The sequence below is a fragment of the Humulus lupulus genome, chromosome 5 (genome assembly GCF_963169125.1).
Source record: "Humulus lupulus chromosome 5, drHumLupu1.1, whole genome shotgun sequence".
In the NCBI taxonomy this organism is placed as follows: Eukaryota; Viridiplantae; Streptophyta; class Magnoliopsida; order Rosales; family Cannabaceae; genus Humulus; species Humulus lupulus.
Window position 1 is genome coordinate 29,775,252 of NC_084797.1, and position 19,391 is coordinate 29,794,642.

Here is a 19,391-nt window from a genome sequence, read left to right on the forward strand (position 1 = left end):
AAAGCCGCAGTATAGGTCTGTACAAGAAAGTTAACAACAGCAACAATAAGTGACAAAAGCAAAAGATATATGCATAAACACCTATACATAATAGGGCCGACGTGAGGTGCGGGAACTCACCCAAGTCATGGTACGCCTTAGGTTCTCCCCAAGGTCCAACTGAGCAACATTCCCAAGGACATTCTAGTCAGATACGGGGAGGCTCGAGGCAAGTTGGATGTATCGCTGCCCGTAAGACGTCGCCATCCAAGTCACCCAGGGCTCCCCATCCACACCAGGAGCACCTGGCTGGATGAGGACGGATGACCTGCTCGCCGAAACGAGAGGGGGTGCGGTGAAAGTGGAAAACTGAGGCTCTGGTAGATCAGAGGGAGGCTCCGAAAGGTCGGTGAAATAAGTCCCCTATGGTCTAGGGTCGAGAGGAGCCTGAGTGAAGGCATCGTAGCCCTTAGGGTCAGGGCAAACATAACACCCCGGAATGGCCTGCTGGTCTTGAGAATGAAGGGCTATGTCTGGATCATAGGAGGCACATGGAGGGCATCCCCCAGGAGATGGAGGCAACTGGTGAGATCCCCCGCGGTCAAGGGGGGCTTCTTCTGGCTCCTCCTCATCCTCATAGTCATCTGCGCAAGGCTCGGCCAAGGCCCCCTTCATCTTCGAGGACCCAGAGATGGTCCACAGCAACTTGGGGTCCGAGACAGGGGACAATTTATGATGGTTTAGATTCTTCACGGTGAATAGGCACACCGCCTTTTTCATAGTGGGGTCAGTGTTGAGAAACATTCTCATGTCTCTCGCTTCCGACCCGACGACTGTGGGATCGGCGAATTTCTCTGCATAATACACGCCATGGTCGATATGAACGTAAGTCATGAAACAATAAGTTGTAAGAAAGTAAAAGAGAGAAAGTGATGCTCAGGGTACTTACTGAGAGTGGCCTGGAAGTCCTCGCAGACCGAGAGGGGGCCTTCCACGAAGAAAAAGTCCTGCTTCCAGGACCCCGGGTTGGACACCGAGCCCTCTATCAAAGATGCCTCGTTGTTGGCTTTTTGTAAATAGTAAAAGCCCTTGGACTTGGGAAGGGGCTTGAGGTTGTAGAGGAAATTCACCTCTGTCACCGTAGGAGTGCGTTTAAACAGCTTTGTAAATACAATGAAAAGACAGCTTAAAGTCAGCCAGCCATTGGGAGCCAGCTGAAGCAGGGCAAGGTCGAAGTAGTTGAGGACCGCAACAAAGAACGGGTGTAACGGGATGGTACCACCCGCTTTCAGGATGTGCTCGCTGAGGGCCACGAAGCCGGGCCTAGGACTGTCAGCCCGGCATGTCTCTTGAGGAGCATATAACGCGTACTCCGGAGGGACGCAATAGTTATCCACAATGTCCTTCAGTTTGTTTTCGGACACACGCGACACCAGTTCGGTTGCCAGTAACGGAGCATCGTCCAGTTCATTGGAAGCCACCTGTCGTCGTGCCCTCGGCATATCTGCAAAATCAAAAGAAAAATGTGAGGAAGAGATAGAACACTTGACCCTCCATTTTTTCTTCCTAGCAAGAGTCTTCCATCGAGGGAGCGACTGCGGAAGTGCTGAGCTAGGAAAAACCGAGACTAGGGGCTGTGGAGAAGCGGAGGCAGCCCCATGACAGTCATCAAGCGAGGATGGGCTGGAGGGCTCAGGCGGAAGGTGTCCCTCCATAAACTCCAACTCCCTCTGCAACTCTAAGAGGGTCACCCTAAGGCTCGCTACATGGTCACTAAGGTCTGGGGGGAAAGGTGCTCCGTCTCCTCTCGACACCGAGTCAATTTCGCTCTCCACCACCCAAATTTTACGCCTAAGTTCAGCCATGTACTCAAGATGGCGGATACGGGCCTGCCTTAAGGAGTCATAGTCCTGGTAAGGGTTTTCCTCAGGGGAATCTGAGTCTGAGGACAGGTCAATAAACTCAACCCTCGGAGGTATGTCGGACGGGCCATCACTGGCCATGAGACCTCGTCCCGAAAGCGAAAATGGGTTCACGTATAAATGAGGGGATGGCTACAAAACATAAAGGAATAGGCTTAATATCTCTAGATGCAAACGTCCTAAATGGCCCACTACAAGGTATAAAAAAGAGGGGCATGCATATGGTCAAACTCACTACAAGCTCAGGCCAAGGTACCCCATCCCGAGTAATACTAATTTGGACCCAATGAACGTAAGGGAAAAAGAAAATATACCTCAAGCAGATAAGATGGAGCGTTGTCGAGGTCGAAAGGAGGTCGAGGGCCAAAAGCACCAAATGGTCGAATTTACGCGTCTGCAAAAATAGACCAAAAGGATGTGTTAGCCTCCAAATAGATACCCCAAGAAATTAGCTCATATGTAAAAAAAAAAAATGAAATGAAAAAATAAAATAAAGAAAACTATGGCAAAAGTGAAGTTGTGGGGGATTGAACCCCTTACCTCTTGAAAGGAGTAAGGATCTAGATACCACTAAGCTAAGGAAGTAAGGTGTAAATAATAGGCCTTGCATGAAGGCCTATTTATAAGAATCAAGGAGAATAGTCTAAAGAGCACCTAAAGGTCCTCTCCTAGACTGGGGGGCAAGTGTGGATGCTCAATATTCCATGCCCATAAAAGATCCAAGACGCGTGCTAAGGTCCCATAAAGGCCTAGATACATGTTTGAGCCGCGAGACGCTCGGGCCACCGCCCTCTCGCAACGACCTCCAATGCACCCCTCGCCTAGCCTCGCCGTGGCTGCACCTCGAGGGCCTCGCGAGAGAAGGCCTCCTCTAGCCTCGCCTAGATCCTTGCCTCGCCGGAAGGCTCGTGGAAGGGCCTCGCATGCCCAGGACCGTGCCCCGCGAGATGGCCTCGCGTGCCAAGGACTGTGCCCCGCGAGATGGCTTCGCGTGCCTAGATTCATGTCTCGTAGGAGGGCCTCGCATGCCTCGGACCATGCCTCGCGAGATGGCCTCGCGTGCCCAGGTCCATGGCACATAGGAGGGCCTCGCGTGCCCAGGATTATGGCTCATGGGAGGGCCTCGCGTGCCTTAGACCATGCCTCGCGAGATGGCCTCGCGTGCCCAGGTCAGTGACGCATAGGAGAGCCTTGCGTGCCCAGGTTCGTGGCTCGTAGGAGGGCCTCGCGTGCTTAGGACCGTGTCCCGCGAGATGGCCTCGCGTGCCCAGGTCCGTGACGCATAGGAGGGCCTCGCGTGCCCAGGCTCATGGCTCGTAGGAGGGCCTCGCATGCCTAGGACCGTGCCCCGCGAGATGGCCTCGTGTGCCAAGGATCGCACCCCGCGAGACGATTTCACGTGCCCAGGCTCATGGCTCGTAGGAGGGCCTCGCACGCCTAGGACCGTGCCCCGCGAGATGGCCTCGCGTGCCCAGGTGCATGGCTCGTAGGAGGGCCTCGCATGCCTAGGACTGCGCCCCGCGAGATGGCCTCGCGTGCCCAGGCTCGTGACGCATAGGAGGGCCTCGCGTGCCCAGGCTCATGACTCGTAGGAGGGCTTTGTGGGTCCAATTCAGTGGCTTGCAGGAAGGCCTCTAGGTCAGCATCTCACGAACCTCGCTCAGGTGCCTAGGCCTAGCACCTCGCAAGGCTCTCATAAAGCGCGCTTTGTGCACCACATATCTGCACCCCCGATGCACACCAACTGACTCCACGGTGACTCACACCAATAGGAATGACTATATTAGCGGAAAAGAGACTTTCAAAGGCAAAAGGGACAGACGCCTTACAAGTGCAAAAGCCTACGTGCGGCTCAAAATGATCTCACGGGTAAGAAGTATGTATTGGTGTACAACTCTGACACCCATCCTTGGCAAGTAGTGGACGTACGAGGAATGGTGACATAGCCTGCATATCTCTAACCGTATATCAGAGCCTTACGTCTGAAGCCACTCCTCTAACACCCGTACCAGGCAGGTAGTGGAAGTACGATCAAGTACTAAAGTGGAGGTGCACCCACCAACTCCGACCATGTACTGGAGCAGACACCACTACCCCTGAGACCACTCACTTGACAGTGTACTGGCGTACTACCTGGTCCCCTGGACCACATTGTATTAGGGGCCATTAGAGCCTACTATAAAATAAACCCCAATTCCACATGGAAGGGGGTTTGGAAAATTTACTGTAGCAAGTGCATCATAGTGAATGAAAATTGATTTCTCCATCATTGTTCTGCAATTGTTCTTGAGTTGATACTTAAATTTCTAAGGCTTTTCTATTGACAATCTTTACTTTGCAATTTTTCCAACTTAACTTAGTTGACGAGTTCTCACCGTCAACATTAGTCAAAGATATTGATTGATGCATTAGAAATGCAAAAGTTTTAGGTATGTTTTTTAGACGACGCATAAAATCTTTGTGTTTTGATTTTAAGTATCGCTTTTCAGCCGACATAAAAAATTGATTGGTTTAAGCATCAACTACTAACCAACACTACAAGTGGTTTTGACATCGCCCTAGCAGGGTATGTTGCTCGATAAGGCTCTCGTCATGAAATGTGGTTTTATGAATTTTAAATTTGAGTTTAGATTTGTCTTTTTTTTTGGTTATTTGTTTGGTTTGTACAAATCTTTGTTCTAACTCTATTCGATTAGTACAAATATGAGTTTGTTGGACATTTAATATTGAATATGTGTTTGTGTGAGTATGATTGTTGGAAGAAGAAACGTATGCTGCAATGATTTCTTACTTATGGCATCAGTTATTATAAAATTTTGGTGTTGGCCTTCCAATGCTACATGTTGGATAATCAAAGCAGTGACACCTATACATTTTTTAGTGTCAACCTATATGACTGATGTTGTACACTTTTGGTGTAAGATTATAATTGTCACCAAACCTCCTACCTAAGGCGTTGCTCAATTTGACTTCAATTGTTTAATTGACGTTGATAATATATAGAGACGTTTTTTGGTCACCACTAAAAGATATATATTTTTTTCTTTTTTCTATTAGTGTATGGATTTTTGGTTTTTAATTTTGATTTATGGACTTGATGCAATAAGAAATAGCTCTAAAACAATGTGATTGCAAACAAAAATAGATAAGAAGGAGGCAGAAGGAAAAGAAAGAAAAAAGGATCTTTTTATTTATTTATTTTGTAGTTTTTTATTATGTTTTTTTTTCATACTTATTAAAATGATCGAGTATAATAAAATTAATCATTTATAAAATTTGATGGTATTTTAGTCTTATTTAAAAATATTTTAACCAAATTTAAGCTCAAAAAATCTTTTTTAACAGATTACAAAATAAAAAAACAATTTCAGATTATTTTCAAATATATGGTCCCCAAAAAATTTAAAATTATAAATATCCCCTTCTCTTAAGAACCTAACTTCACAACTCCTATTTTTAGCCCCAATGTGTATAAATCTATACATTCATACTTCAATATATTTAAGTTTTTATGATTTGTCATGGGATCTTTAGCATCTCACATTTTATTTTTAGAAATGGCATGTGATTTTAGTCACCTGGTTAAGTTTCACCAATACACATTTGAATGTGAATATAGTCATTTTGTTTGTATGCTACGCGAACCTCTTGAAATCATTCACTAAATTTGTCATAGGTTAATTGGTTTGTGCTTTTTTTTGCACAAGTTTGTTTACCTCGGATTGCTCAAATGAGTATTGTTAAGCTTTATTGTCTACTTTTTTTTAAGGTAACTTTATCTCATATAGTCGCTAGTTCTAGCGACTCATATTTTGACTTTGTACACCTTTTGGCTAGATAATACTAGCTTTTTGAATGGAATCAATCTCTCCACTACTATTTTTTTTTCAATTTTAATGTGATTATTTCACTTGTAATAAAAAAAAACCTCAAACATGTGGACTCATAGTTCAAGCAGGACTCTTCGACTCAATAATAAATTTGTTTATGTAAATGAATTTGGTGTTTTGTTATCTGATATAAAAACTTTATTGTCTAAATTTATGAGGACAACTCTATCACATATTAGTTGTGTTGATATTAAAGTGGTTCATGTTCTAGCTAACCATGTCCTTAAACTAGATAATGAATTTACTTAGATAGTAAAGATCCTTCCATCCACTGATCTATGATGTCATCACTTCACAATCTCAATGGTGATTCTTATCAGTTTTTTTGGTTAAAAAAAATAAAAAATAAAAAAGAAAGTAAAAGCGATCAAACGACACGCATTTCATCCTTTTATATGAAGAAAATTTCATTAATTTTTTTAATGACTACAATAATTAGGGGTGCATATGGGTCAGGTTTTCAAGTTTCGGGTGTATCGAGTTCGGGTTTTGTGAGTTTCGTGTTGGGAAATAGGGTACCGAACCCGCTCTAATTTTTTTTGGTTTTTTTGGGTAATTTCGGGTTTGGTCTGGTGGGGTGGGGTCGAGTTTCGGGTGAGATTGGACCAAAAATGGGCCTTGGTAAATTTTTTGACACTTTTTTTTTTTTTTTACTTTTCACATGTTTTTTTTTTTAACTTTGTTGTTAGTTTGATTCAATTGTTTTTTTTTACAAATTGGGTCTTGACAAATTTTTTTTGAAAGGGTAGGGGGTTATAGTTTTTTTTGTCATTAAATTTGAATTAAAATTAAAATATATATTTTTTAATTTGTTCGTGTATGTGTATTTATTACACCCGAACCCGACCAGAACATACTTAGGTTTGAGTCTAATCCGACTAAAAAATTAATGAGTTTTGTCAAAAACTGTATTTTCAGGTTGCGAGTTAGGTAGGTTGTGTAGGTTTTGCGGGTCAAATGTTCATCCCTAATAACAATAACAATGGATTTGAAAAGCAAGATGGATTAGGAGATGAGAGAAGGAAAATGAAAAGATAAGTTTTTATTTTATTTTTTATAATTACTAAAAGGGCCAAATATAATTGAAATGAGTTAATTCATTAAACTTGAGAGTATTTTGGTCTTTTTATAAATATTTCAACCTGATTAAGCTTAACTGGATTGCAAAACTAATGGCAATTTCAAAATATTTTCAAAAGGATTGTCCAAATTGGAATTTTGATTGAGCACAAAAGATCAAAGTTGTATTAACTTTTTATTTTATATCTCAATTGACAATTTATCTCTGTATGTTGTGTTATTATGAAGGATGGAGTTAAATGGAAGAAGAAGGACCAATGGTAGACCCATGATTTATTTCATCCAAGTTAGCACTCAATGGTTACATTAGTTATAGCCATTAAATTATTATTGAATAATTATGATTGATTTAATAGTCGCTTAAAATATTTAATTATTATTGATTATTAGCCTGCAACATGATACTATATGATTATATAATATATATTTAAAATGTTTTATTTCCTAATAAAAATGTTTCTTAAAATATATTTTATTTAAAAAATAAATTTTATTGCAATCACTATTGTTCTATAATTAAGTTTTTTAAATTAAATTATTTGATAGGTTTTTTTTTTCAGTTAAAATTCATCATTATTTATGTTATTTATACTTCAGTTCTTATTTTTTTTAGCATTTATATATCCTTAACCAAAATTTTATTTATAATTCTTTTGACAAAATCTTGATGTTAAGTTTATCAATTGCAATCTAAATAAGAATTGTTGGGATCGAGATCAAAAGAGCTCATCAATTTTGTGATATACGTTGTTCTAATACTCAAATACAAAAAGGATATATGCGATGGTAATTAACAATGAGAATAACTGCTGTGAGTCGTTGATGGAATAATGTTGAAGTTACTTTGAATATGCCATTGGTCTTTTGGAAAAAAAAATATGAAGGTCAATTAGTATAATAATTTATACTTTTGACATTGTAATTTTATGTTAAAAAATTAATTTACAACACAATATTTAAAATAAATAACTAAATAAAAAACTCGTCAACTATCCATCTCTTATACGTTTTTTTTTTTTTTTTTACTTAATTTTAATCTTAAGTCCTCTATTACATAACTATATTTTCTTCTTCTAATTATGGTCTCTCTTCTTCTAGGTATTGTACTATATTGTCTCAAAAGTCTATATGACATTATATGCTAAGGATTTTCAGGAAGTCTACGTGTTATTTGCAATTCTGTTTATATTTGAATTTTTGCAATTCTGTTCGTTTGAAATTTCTGTGTTTGTTTCTTCACTAATTTATTGCTTTCTTAGTTAAATTTTTCTTAGCTTATTGTTTCTGGTTGGGATTGGAGATTGTAATTCAAAATTTTGAATTGTTGGTTAATTAAAAAAGAAAAATAAATAAATAAAACTATTATATCAGATTATCAATAGATGTGAACAATTATAAATATAAGAAAATTGCATGAGAACAATCCTCAGTGTTAGTACACATGATACATTGTTCAAAAATATAGGTCGGAATGCCAAATTATGGCATTGGTCACCCTTACATCAAATATGAAATAATTTAAGGATTTACTTGTGAAAAAAATAATTAATTATTTATTACTCTAATTATAATTATTATATTAATAAATAATTAATTTAATTATTAACATAGAAGCTTTCATATTGATGACATGCTAAAATCCATTATAGCAAGTCACAAAAAAAAAAAAAAAATTATAGTTACATACGTATAAAATTTCATAAACTAAAAAGTTGGGGCAACTACCCCTCTAGGCATGCATTAGTTCTGTCAAATAGAAGGGCTGAAGCTTCCCCTCATTTCTTTCTTAATTTTTTTAATAATTTTTTACATATAACCCAATATTTTGAAAAATAATAATTTTTAAGTTCCCTTAAAATTTTAAAATTATAAATGTTTTCCCTACTTAAATACCTAACTTTGCAAACCTTCTTTTTAATTCGAATATGTATAAATCTATATATACTCTGATATAAATGAGTTTTTATAAATTTGTAATATTAATGCACTTATAATTTTTCTTATATAATTTGTCACGGGATCTTCAATAACCTCACATTCTTTTAGAAATAGCATGTGATTTTGGTCTCTTGATTAAATTTGACAAATACACTTTTGAATGTGAATATAGTCATTTTTCTAGCATGCTAATATACTTGGAACTCTTGAAAATTGAAATCACTCCCTAATTTGTTATGGTTAAGATTAGTAATATTGCCATTTTCCAATTCTTTATTATGAGATCATGTTCGAAATTTGTAGAGCTTGTTACTATGTTGGATATACATATATTTTTTAATTTTTTATAATCATATTTTTGTGAAACCTTTTGTGGAAAATGAGACTACAAACAAATACTGAATAAATGAAAAATACATAAAAGTCAAGATTGTTTTGCAAAAAAAAAAAAAAAAAAACAAAGAAAGAAAAAAAAGAAAAGAAAAGTGATTTGCCCAAGGCCCACCTCTAAAAGATGATGATTTAGTGTCATTGGAATTCTCATGATATTACTAAAAAACTTAATGATCAAGATGATAATCATTATTGATTATTCCCTTTCAAACAGGCACTTAGTTAATGTTAAATAAAATCATGCTTATTAATTAGTTTTTATTCTTAATAGTGATGCTCATTATATCCATACTTCAACAAACTAAGTGGAAAAGACTATTGTAGATGCGACGAATTATGTTATCAACAACGAAGCTCGTTAATAGTGGAAATGAGTCTAACGATCAATGAATTTGGAGATTTGGAAACATATTTTTAATAAAGATAGCAATCAAAGGACAAAAGTTTTATCCTAGAAAATTTCATTGATCTTTTTTTTTTGTGTCTAGTTTTTTCAATCTGTTGTTTGTCTTGTTCTAAAATATTTTCGGTCTTTTGTTTTGTCAGTTAAAATATGTATTTAATGAATTTTTAATTGTTTTTGGCATAGTTTTTTTTTGACAGTATAATTATTCGAGAACTGAATGTTGAATATTTCCTGTGATAGCTTTGAATAAAAGCAACCCTACCTTGTTTTTATCCATTATTCTCAACACTCAAATCAATAAAAAAAAAAAAATAATAAACGAAACAGTATATCGTGCTGAGCTTTAGCCCAGCCTCCCACTTCCCAAATCCCGATCAAACTCACTGTACACAAAATCTTTTTCATATACCAAACCAAACCAAAAACATGTATGGTTTGAGATTGAGACAATTGAATTGGAAATTTTAAAATTTTTTTTTAAATAAAAATATTTTTATTTTATTGGGAACAAATATAACACATAACCCCACATCCAAACAATAATAATAATAATGGAAAAAACACATGGCCCATGTGGTTTTTAGTGTTTAATCATGTTGTTTTTTCCTTTTTATATTATTTATCACTAAAAAAGTATTATACACTAAATGCAATTTCAATGAGTTAATTACATTTTTGTTTTAAGAAAATGAATTAATTATTTATTCTCGATTCCATTGTTTGATATAACATATATATATTTTTATTTATTCAAAACAAAATGTGTTATTGTGGTCACTAATTGTAATCGAAACTAAAAAGGTATAATTTAATATAAAAAATTACCACGAGTAAAATTTAATAATTTTTATAGCAAAACTACCGTTAATTTTTTCTCTTTATTTATTAAATCAAAAAAATTTCCACGTGGATCATATTAAATTTAATAGCAATTTAAAGAATTTTTCTTGAGAAAAATTAAACATATAAATATATAAAATTAGAGTTGAGTTCCAACTTTTCACAATCTAAAATTATTTAAAAATAGTTATAAGAAAGAAAGAAAAAAATTTGACCCAAATTTGATGAGTGAGCTCAAATACTCTACTTGGGTTGGGGCCAACAAACTAAAAGAAAATCGTCATTGATTATTGTAAAAAGTAAATTGTTATATAGAAGTGTGAAATAATTATTTTTTTTTTTAAAAAAAAAAAGAGAAAAAAAGAAGTCGTTCAGTTTCAGACAATAAGATGTGTTTTTAACTCAGATATAGTCTCTTACTTTTTTCCTCTTTTGTCTAAGCGATTCTTTTCTCAAAATTCTTCTGAGAAAAAAAGTCCGTTTTTGAATCAAATCAACTCTTTCATTTTTCGTATTTCTAGGGTTCTGATTTTTTGGCAGGGGTTCGCTCTGCAATTTCAGGCATTTATCAACTCGGATATGTGATCGAGAGTAGGTAAACCGAGTTGGGCTCAGTTGCGATTTTCCCCAGCAATCGAGTATGCTTACTCTCTCTTTTGTTGATTCTTATTTTTAATTATCACTTAAGATTTTTGATGTCTCGTCAAGTTAGTTGATTCTTCAGTTCGTTTAAACGGATAATTTTGAGTTTTTTTTTTGGTAGATCTGTATAACTGTAGCTCGCATGAGCAACATGGGATCGTAATCTCTTGTTTGGTTTCCTAGAAAATTAGAGAGGGAAGAAAATGAAAAAGATGGCAGATATTTGAATATGGGTTAATATTATTAAATTTAGTGGATGGTTCGTTTAAGTGTGATGACCCAAATTTTTTTTTTTAATAAAAAAATCAATATAGTCAAAGCTAACGAAGGATCATGTTATGGAATTGGAAGATGTCGAGCTGAGCTTAGATTAGTCAAGGTAGTCAATGATTTCTTGTTTTAAAAATAGGAGATATATGTGAAAATTGTTAAATCAGACTACTTCGAGGTTGAAGGAGTGTGAGGTTCTTCTATAAACTAACTAAAGGTTGGATAATATTAATGGTTTGTGGGGGTAAATTTTATACTAAGTCGACTATGTCTTTAATATTTGAGAAGGTGTGTTAGTGTAAGATTGGTTTGATCCTAAATTTTCAATACACATTTTTAGGTGTTTTTCTTCCTTAGCTCATAAAACTTGTTGCTTCTGTGCTACATGTCGTATCTGGTTTGAGTTCTGGTTGCTCATTTATAAACAAGTGCAAGCCTACTAAGAGTAAATACATCTATGTAACCAGTTACAAAAAACACAAACTCAGCTTCTCCGTGTAGTCTTGGATATTAATATATATATATATATGTCTGTGTCTGTGTATATATTTATACCCTTTTGAGCATATGCTTCAGGAAAGGCTTTCAGGGTGCTTTCTTTACATGAGTAATGATCCAAATTACTTTTGGGATTTAATAATCAACGTATAAAGTTTTTAGGGAAATGTAAAACTGCAGCTTTTTTTTCCTTTCTACAGGTTTTATGTGCTGTATTGATTGTGGAGCTCGCCCAATTTCCATATCACATTCCAGAGTTGGTACTTATGGCTTAATTGGAGCTCCCATTGGGTGAGAGTCATAACCAATTGAACCTCCTAGTGGTCTTGGAAGCTATATGAGCTCAACAACTGCTCATTTACCCCATGTAATGTGATACTTGCAAATGGGTATACTTTAAAAAGTATTTGCCTACTGACTATAAAGCTTTAGTAAGAAAGATGCCTTCATGGTGGGGGAAGTCGTCATCCAAAGAAGCTAAGAAGAAGACAAGCAAGGAAAGTTTCATTGAATCATTGCATCGGAAATTTAGGATCCCATCTGATGGCAGAGTTAACAATAGACCTGAGGTTTCTCGAAGACGTTGCAGTGACACAATTTCTGAAAAAGGATCTCGATCACCCCTGGAATCTAGATCTCCCTCACCTTCTAAACAAGTACCAAGGTGTCAAAGTTTTGCTGACAGACCTCATGCTCAGCCTCTTCCACTTCCAAGTCTACATCCTGCTAGTGTTGGCCGTACAGATTCTGGAATTAACTTATCACCAAGATGCGAGAAGGGATCCAAGCCATCATCATTTCTTCTCCCAAAGCCAAAATGCTTGCGTAGTAGGCCCAATCCCTCTGATTTAGATGGTGATTTGGTCACTGGTTCAGTGTCTAGTGAAAGCTCAGGTGATAGTGATGAACCAGCTGACTCACGTCAACGTAGTCCTCAGGCAACTGACTATGACAATGGAACTAGGGCTGTTGCAGGAAGTCCTTCCAGGTGAGCTTGATTGTATTCTGTTCATGATAATCCAAATATAATTTTTTTTGTTGGCAGATGGATTTACATGGTTACTGCTTTATTATTATTCTTTCATCTTGCTTACCCCCAACAATTATAATGAATCTTTTTTGGGTTGTTTCTGAAGTGTGGCGCTCAAGGATCAAACCCCTAATGTTTTCCAAATAAGCCCAAGGGAAGCAAAAAAACCAGCTAACCTCCCTACCAATAATCATATTTTGTCCACATCACCAAAACGAAGGCCTTTAAGCAACCATGTGCCGAATTTATTGGTTCCTTATAATGGTGGTTTCTGCAGTGCTCCAGACAGCTCCTTGTCAAGTCCCTCTAGAAGTCCAATGAGAGCATTTGGCTCTGAGCAAGTAGTGAACTCCGCCTTTTGGGCAGGGAAGCCATATGGCCCATTTCCGGATGTTACTTTAGCTGGATCTGGTCACTGCTCTAGTCCTGGTTCAGGTCATAATTCTGGACATAATTCTATGGGGGGGGACATGTCCGCACAGTTTTTTTTGCAACAAAGCAGGGGTAGCCCTGAATACTCCCCTGTACCCAGTCCTAGAATGACTAGCCCTGGCCCTGGCTCAAGAATTCATAGTGGTACTGTAACACCTATCCACCCCAGAGCAGGCGGGATGCCCAGTGATTCTCAGACAAGCTGGCCTGATGATGGCAAGCAACAAAGTCACCGTTTGCCTCTTCCTCCTGTGACAATCTCTAATCCTCCCCATTTTTCTACAAATTCAGCAGCAACATCTCCTTCTGTCCCACGAAGTCCAGGAAGGGCAGAGAATCCTGCAAGTCCCGGTTCTCGCTGGAAAAAAGGAAAACTGATAGGTAGAGGCACATTTGGGCATGTTTATGTTGGTTTCAACAGGTTTGTATGACTGCTTTTAAATCAATCTATTCTCATTTAAGGTTGCCTTTTTTGTTTATTGAAAGTTGAGTTTGTGCATTTCTGATTCATTGTATAAACTTGTTTAGCGAGAGTGGAGACATGTGTGCAATGAAGGAAGTTACATTGTTTTCAGATGATGCAAAGTCAAAGGAAAGTGCTAAGCAATTAATGCAGGTAAGTCACCCCAAGATTTAAGTTTTCTGTGACCATTATTCTTAGTCTAATTATGTAGTTAGCCTCTAATTTGAATTTGAATTTGCGTGGGTATGATATGATGAACTCATGAACAAGTTCTCTTAAATTTGGTGTTTAAACAGGAAATTACTCTACTAAGCCGTTTAAGGCACCCGAACATTGTGCAGTATTATGGATCTGACACGGTAAGTGTTTTATCTTTGTTCTGACACATCATTAGCTATTATAGTCATACCTGTTGTTAGTAACCTAGTATTTGGTTATGGCATTTGGAAATTGACTTGTTTAAATATTACACCAGCTAATATATTAATGCATATACAGTAGTTAGTGGTTCACAAGTACCAGAAACTTTTGGGCACTAAATAATGGGTTATTTATTAACCTAACATGTTACTTTGGATTATTCCTTGAACAGGTGGGTGACAAATTATATATATACCTGGAGTATGTATCAGGGGGGTCAATCTATAAATTGCTCCAGGATTATGGACAATTTGGTGAACTGGCAATTCGTAGTTATACTCAACAGATCTTGTCAGGCCTTGCATATTTACATGCTAAAAATACAGTTCACAGGTGAATTAAGTTAATTCTTATGCCAATAATCTGAAGTTATGAATTCAACAGCTGCATCCATCAAGTCAACAATCTTACTGCGTCATCGAATGTTTATCTTTGTACAGGGATATTAAAGGAGCAAATATACTTGTAGACCCAAATGGCCGTGTTAAGTTGGCAGACTTTGGGATGGCAAAGCATGTAAGTGCTAGCAAAATCTAATTTTTCTTACAAGTGGTTTAAAAGTATTGTTATTAGGAACTTATTATTCATATCAAATGGTGCATTGTGGTTGCATGACAACCATTGCAGCTCATAATCAGCAAAAATGTACAATGCGTATTCTATTTATTCAGCTAGTATATTCATGTAATTCATTCAAAATGTGATTTAAGTAATTCTGTGTACTGGTATTATCATATGTTGATTAAGAAAGTTTCCATCAAAAATCAAGTCAGGCTTGACTGTAATGGTTGAGGTTGCATGATGATCTTGTTTCCTACTCTGATGTGCTGTGCAGATCACTGGTCAGTCAGCATTATCATTCAAGGGAAGCCCCTACTGGATGGCACCTGAGGTAAAAATCTTCTGAAGTTTTTTGTGCTGCTCGTGGTGATATTCCTTCATGGTTTATGATCTAAATTCCATTTCATCCTTTTCCCCCTGTTATCCCAGGTAATAAAAAATTCAACTGGCTGCAACCTTGCGGTGGATATCTGGAGCCTTGGATGCACCGTTTTGGAAATGGCTACTACAAAACCACCTTGGAGCCAGTATGAAGGAGTCAGTATATTAGATTACAGTTGTATGCCTTAATTTTTTTTATTAGAATTCAATACTGAGATTTGTTCATGTTCAAAGTGACCTTGATCAAACTTTCTCGCATTACTTTGATGTGATAAATAACTTTCAAAACTTGTTTCCTTGAGTGAGTCGTGGAAAAGAAGTATCAAAACCTATGTTTTTGTTAATAGTTTGAAATCCATGCCTTGATTAATCGAAGGCAATTTGTAGGGCTTCAAAACCCACTTAGGCATAACCTTCAAATTTGGAGCCTTTTATTTGGCTGTTTTAACATGTCTCAGGATTTTTGTATATGTATCTTTTATAACGTGTGTGCGTGGTGTTTTTTTCTTTAAGATTTTTGTGGCTAATGGGTTTTTTTAAAAAAATTAAAATTTGCGAGAGTGAGTTGAAAAAAAATCCAAGTATAGAAGTGAAAATGTAGTTGCTTTTCTTCTATTCGTTCTAGTTCTATCCTAGGCTACTAAATTTTATGTTTATCCAACTTCTTTTTTGTGTTTTGAACTATTGGTGCTGCTTTATTATGTGTTTTTTATGATCTAAGGTTATGAGTTAATTCTTATAAAAAGTATGATTGATAATTGAGAAAATTGCCTCGAATCCTGATAATAATTTCTTCGAATTTTGGATGTGATCTGGTTATAATTTTACACCATTTGCAGAGTGAACACTATCCTTTTGTTCTTATTTGTTATATTGCATATTGTGGTCTGCAGGTTGCTGCTATGTTTAAGATTGGTAATAGCAAGGAGCTTCCAGCAATTCCGGACAACTTATCACAGGATGGAAAGGAATTTATATTACAATGCTTACAACGAAATCCAATTAATCGTCCTTCAGCTGCTCAACTTTTGAATCACCCTTTTGTGAAATATGCTGCACCTTTGGAAAGATCTATTTTGAGTCCCAAGGCCTCAGATCCCTCCCCTGCTGTGACAAGTGGAGTAAAAGCTCTGGTATGATACTGGGAATGTTTAATTAATATATTATTTTGTTGTTTCATTCATTTATTCTCTATCGTTTGAGCTTTGATGATTCCATAAACATGTGTTCCTGTCTAAATTCTGTGCATCCTTTAATTCAAAGTGCAAATTTTAAATACTGTTTGTATGAGAGTAAAGTACTGTATGAAGTATGTTTCTCTACTGCTTTCCAAAGGTATCACATTACCAAACCTGACATACATATGTACATTATCATGTAGACGCTTACATATTTATCTTAGTGTAGGTTCCTGTTGGACCTTACATTTTAATCTTTTTTATTTATGTCTCCTGTATTCACTTATTGCCGTCTTTGCTTTCCATTTGCAGGGAATTGGGGAAGCTAGAAGTTTATCCTCGTTGGAATCAGATAGACTTGCAGTCCATTCTTCTAGAGTACTGAAAACTACTCCCCATTCCAGGTCTCCTCTCTCCCTCCCTCTCTCTCTCTCTCTGAATTGATGATGATGATTAAAACTTACCTTTTGGTTTTGATTTATTTCCTGAAATCCAGTGAGATCCATATTCCACGAAATGTATCATGCCCTGTCTCGCCCATTGGAAGCCCTTTATTGAACTCAAGATCACCACAACACCTAAATGGAAGGATGTCTCCCTCTCCTATCTCTAGTCCACGGACCACTTCAGGCTCATCCACACCCCTAACGGGCGGCAGTGGTGCCATTCCATTCGGTCACCTAAAACAGTCAGTAAATTTGCAAGAGGGTTTTGGAAGCATGCCAAAGCCTTTAACCAGCCTCTATGTAAATGGCCCCTCTTATCATGATTCCAGTCCTGACATCTTCCGAGGGATGCAACCAGGATCACACATCTTTTCAGAACTTGTGCCCTGTGAAAATGACGTTCTAGGGATGCAATTTGCGAGGCCTGCTCATGGAGAGTATGATGGACAGTCAGTTTTGGCTGATCGTGTATCTCTACAGCTTTTGAGGGATAATGCTAAAATTAACCCATCACTGGACTTGAGTTGCAGTTCTCCCTTGCCTAGTCACACAAATTGTGTCTAACATGAGGCCTTTTTTAAAGACCCACCTATGAGAGTGAGTATATCCAAGTCTTTTAAGACTATTTTTGGTTCTACAGGATCAATTCATGCATCATGTTAAATTGCCAAAGAAGCTAATTTCTACAATAAGGATCCGAAGTGGAAGAACTGTGAATAAGGTATAACAGTTGGAAAGTGGAAAAAGAAATACTGGAGGCAGATAATTATTTCACTTATCAGGTGGCCGCGCCTATCTTTGAATGATGTGCGAAAGCTACCAAAAAATATTCAGTTAAAGCTGGCTTCCGGGCTAATAAGAAAATCTTGTGCTGGGTGACATGAGACTGCTCCAGCTCTTACAGAGTTTTCCGTTCAGAGTTCGGAGTGCCGTCTCATGTTTTACTGACCCAAGGTACTAAAAAATTTGATTTTGCCTATGGAGCATGGCTTGTAATGATCCAATGTTTTCCCAGTTCCTCCATAAGAAAAAAGATTCATGGCTGTGAGAACTGTATATTTGTTTAGATCATGGTATAGAAAAAAGAAATACAATTTTTTTCCCTGTTTGGGTCTGAAACTGCTGTACAGAAGATGGAAAACTGAATTTGGGTCCGGAGATTGAACTGAACAGTAAGCACTAAGCCATTATTGAGTCTGCCCTTTTTGATTTATTAGCCGGCTCGAATGTAACTTTGTATACTCTTTACTACCTAATTTGTTGTATGTAACATCATCACCACTTCAATGGAATGAAAATTATAATTCCAAGGCCCCATATTTTTGTGATTTGCTTGCTTTGTTTATTAAGTATTGACCTGTAGCTTGCAGTCTGAAAAATTTCCCAGGGAAATGGATACTCACTTATCAAACTCAAGTGGGTTTTTTCTTTCAATTTCTAAGGAAGGTCTGCTATTGCTTTATGTGAAATTGGTTGATGCTTTGGTTGACCACGGGGAATCAGGACATGGATTTTCTTCTTTAGCTTTTACCCCTTCATACAGGTGTGACTCGGTCAAAGGGGAAATCTACAACCTTGTTGTGGAAAGTCAATGCACTTTTAATCTTTTATGACAGTGCCACTTGTCACTATCAGACTGCCATCCCAAGGTATTTTGTTTAGAAAATCTCACTATTTATAGATAATAGCGTTATTACTAAATAATACTAGAATTATTTACTTTTTAAAATTGGTGTTAAACTTTCAGCAAGTAACAAAAATACTTATTTTTTTCCCTTCCAAAAATTTTTCCCCACAAACTCTCTCACTCTCTTTCTATCTCTATGTTGCTTCTCTCTCGGACCCGAAGAAGAACCCAAACCCCGAAAACCAAAACAAAGAATCGATCTCACCCTCTCTTTTGCTTCTCTCACCTAGGCCACCTTCGACATTGTAGAGGGAAACTGCGGCCTCGACAGGAGACCAAGTTCGAAACCCACAACGTCGAACTTGTCGAACCCTTTACATTTCCATCAATTTTAAGGTAAATTCTTGAACCCTCGTAATGATTATTGTCGTTTTAATCACTTTGAATCTGGTTTTGTAGAATGGGTATGACAGTTTTTAAGGCTGGATTTTTCTCTGGTTTTTTCGATTAGGCTCGATGGGTTCGATGCAACATCGATATGAGCTCGATGGGATGAAAACATTAGCCTAACATTCGGTTAGATTAGAGCTCGATAGGGATCGATTTGGAGCTCGATAGGAATCGATAGAATTTCGAGATAGGTGCCATTGATGAATTCTCGGTGGGGTATGGTTAGGCTCGATAATAGCTCGATGGTCACTATCAATTGCAGTTCGATGAAAGCTCAATGGGTACGTGGTTATGCTTGATAAGAGGCTCGATGGGGTCTACGGTTAGGAGCTCGACAGGAAAGTAATTGATTAGGGTTGAAGGGGTTTTGGTTAGGCTCGATAGTTGCTCGATATAAACTCGATTGTTCTTATTAAGGCATATTAGAATATATTATATAAGTTAGCTCGATAGTGACTCGATAAGCTCGTTAGACCTCAACAGAAGCTCGATAAACTTGTTTATTGTTGGGGAAACTTATACAAGATATTGATTTATTTTCATGT

At 37.2% G+C, this 19,391-nt stretch overlaps 1 protein-coding gene across 1 annotated transcript; it reads left to right on the forward strand.

The window, feature by feature from the left end:
• Positions 1-10,841: 10,841 nt before the first annotated feature.
• Positions 10,842-18,086, forward strand: LOC133834698 (mitogen-activated protein kinase kinase kinase YODA-like). The gene is made up of 12 exons (XM_062264380.1): positions 10,842-11,086; positions 12,059-12,846; positions 12,995-13,741; positions 13,849-13,936; positions 14,080-14,142; positions 14,376-14,536; positions 14,644-14,719; positions 15,039-15,095; positions 15,194-15,301; positions 16,039-16,278; positions 16,636-16,727; positions 16,820-18,086. Exons 2-12 carry the CDS (start codon positions 12,299-12,301, stop codon positions 17,331-17,333), a joined length of 2,694 nt encoding a protein of 897 aa, XP_062120364.1. The 5' UTR covers positions 10,842-11,086; positions 12,059-12,298; the 3' UTR covers positions 17,334-18,086.
• Positions 18,087-19,391: the final 1,305 nt, after the last annotated feature.

What these genes read in the sequence shown, in the direction of transcription:
- LOC133834698 (XM_062264380.1), top strand. Translation starts at nt 12,299, where the DNA reads ATGCCTTCATGGTGGGGGAAGTCGTCATCCAAAGAAGCTAAGAAGAAG. An exon ending in GTTGCAGGAAGTCCTTCCAG is followed by an intron (nt 12,847 to 12,994) that starts GTGAGCTTGATT and finishes TTGTTTCTGAAG; the next exon opens with TGTGGCGCTCAAGGATCAAA. An exon ending in CTTGGAGCCAGTATGAAGGA is followed by an intron (nt 15,302 to 16,038) that starts GTCAGTATATTA and finishes TGTGGTCTGCAG; the next exon opens with GTTGCTGCTATGTTTAAGAT.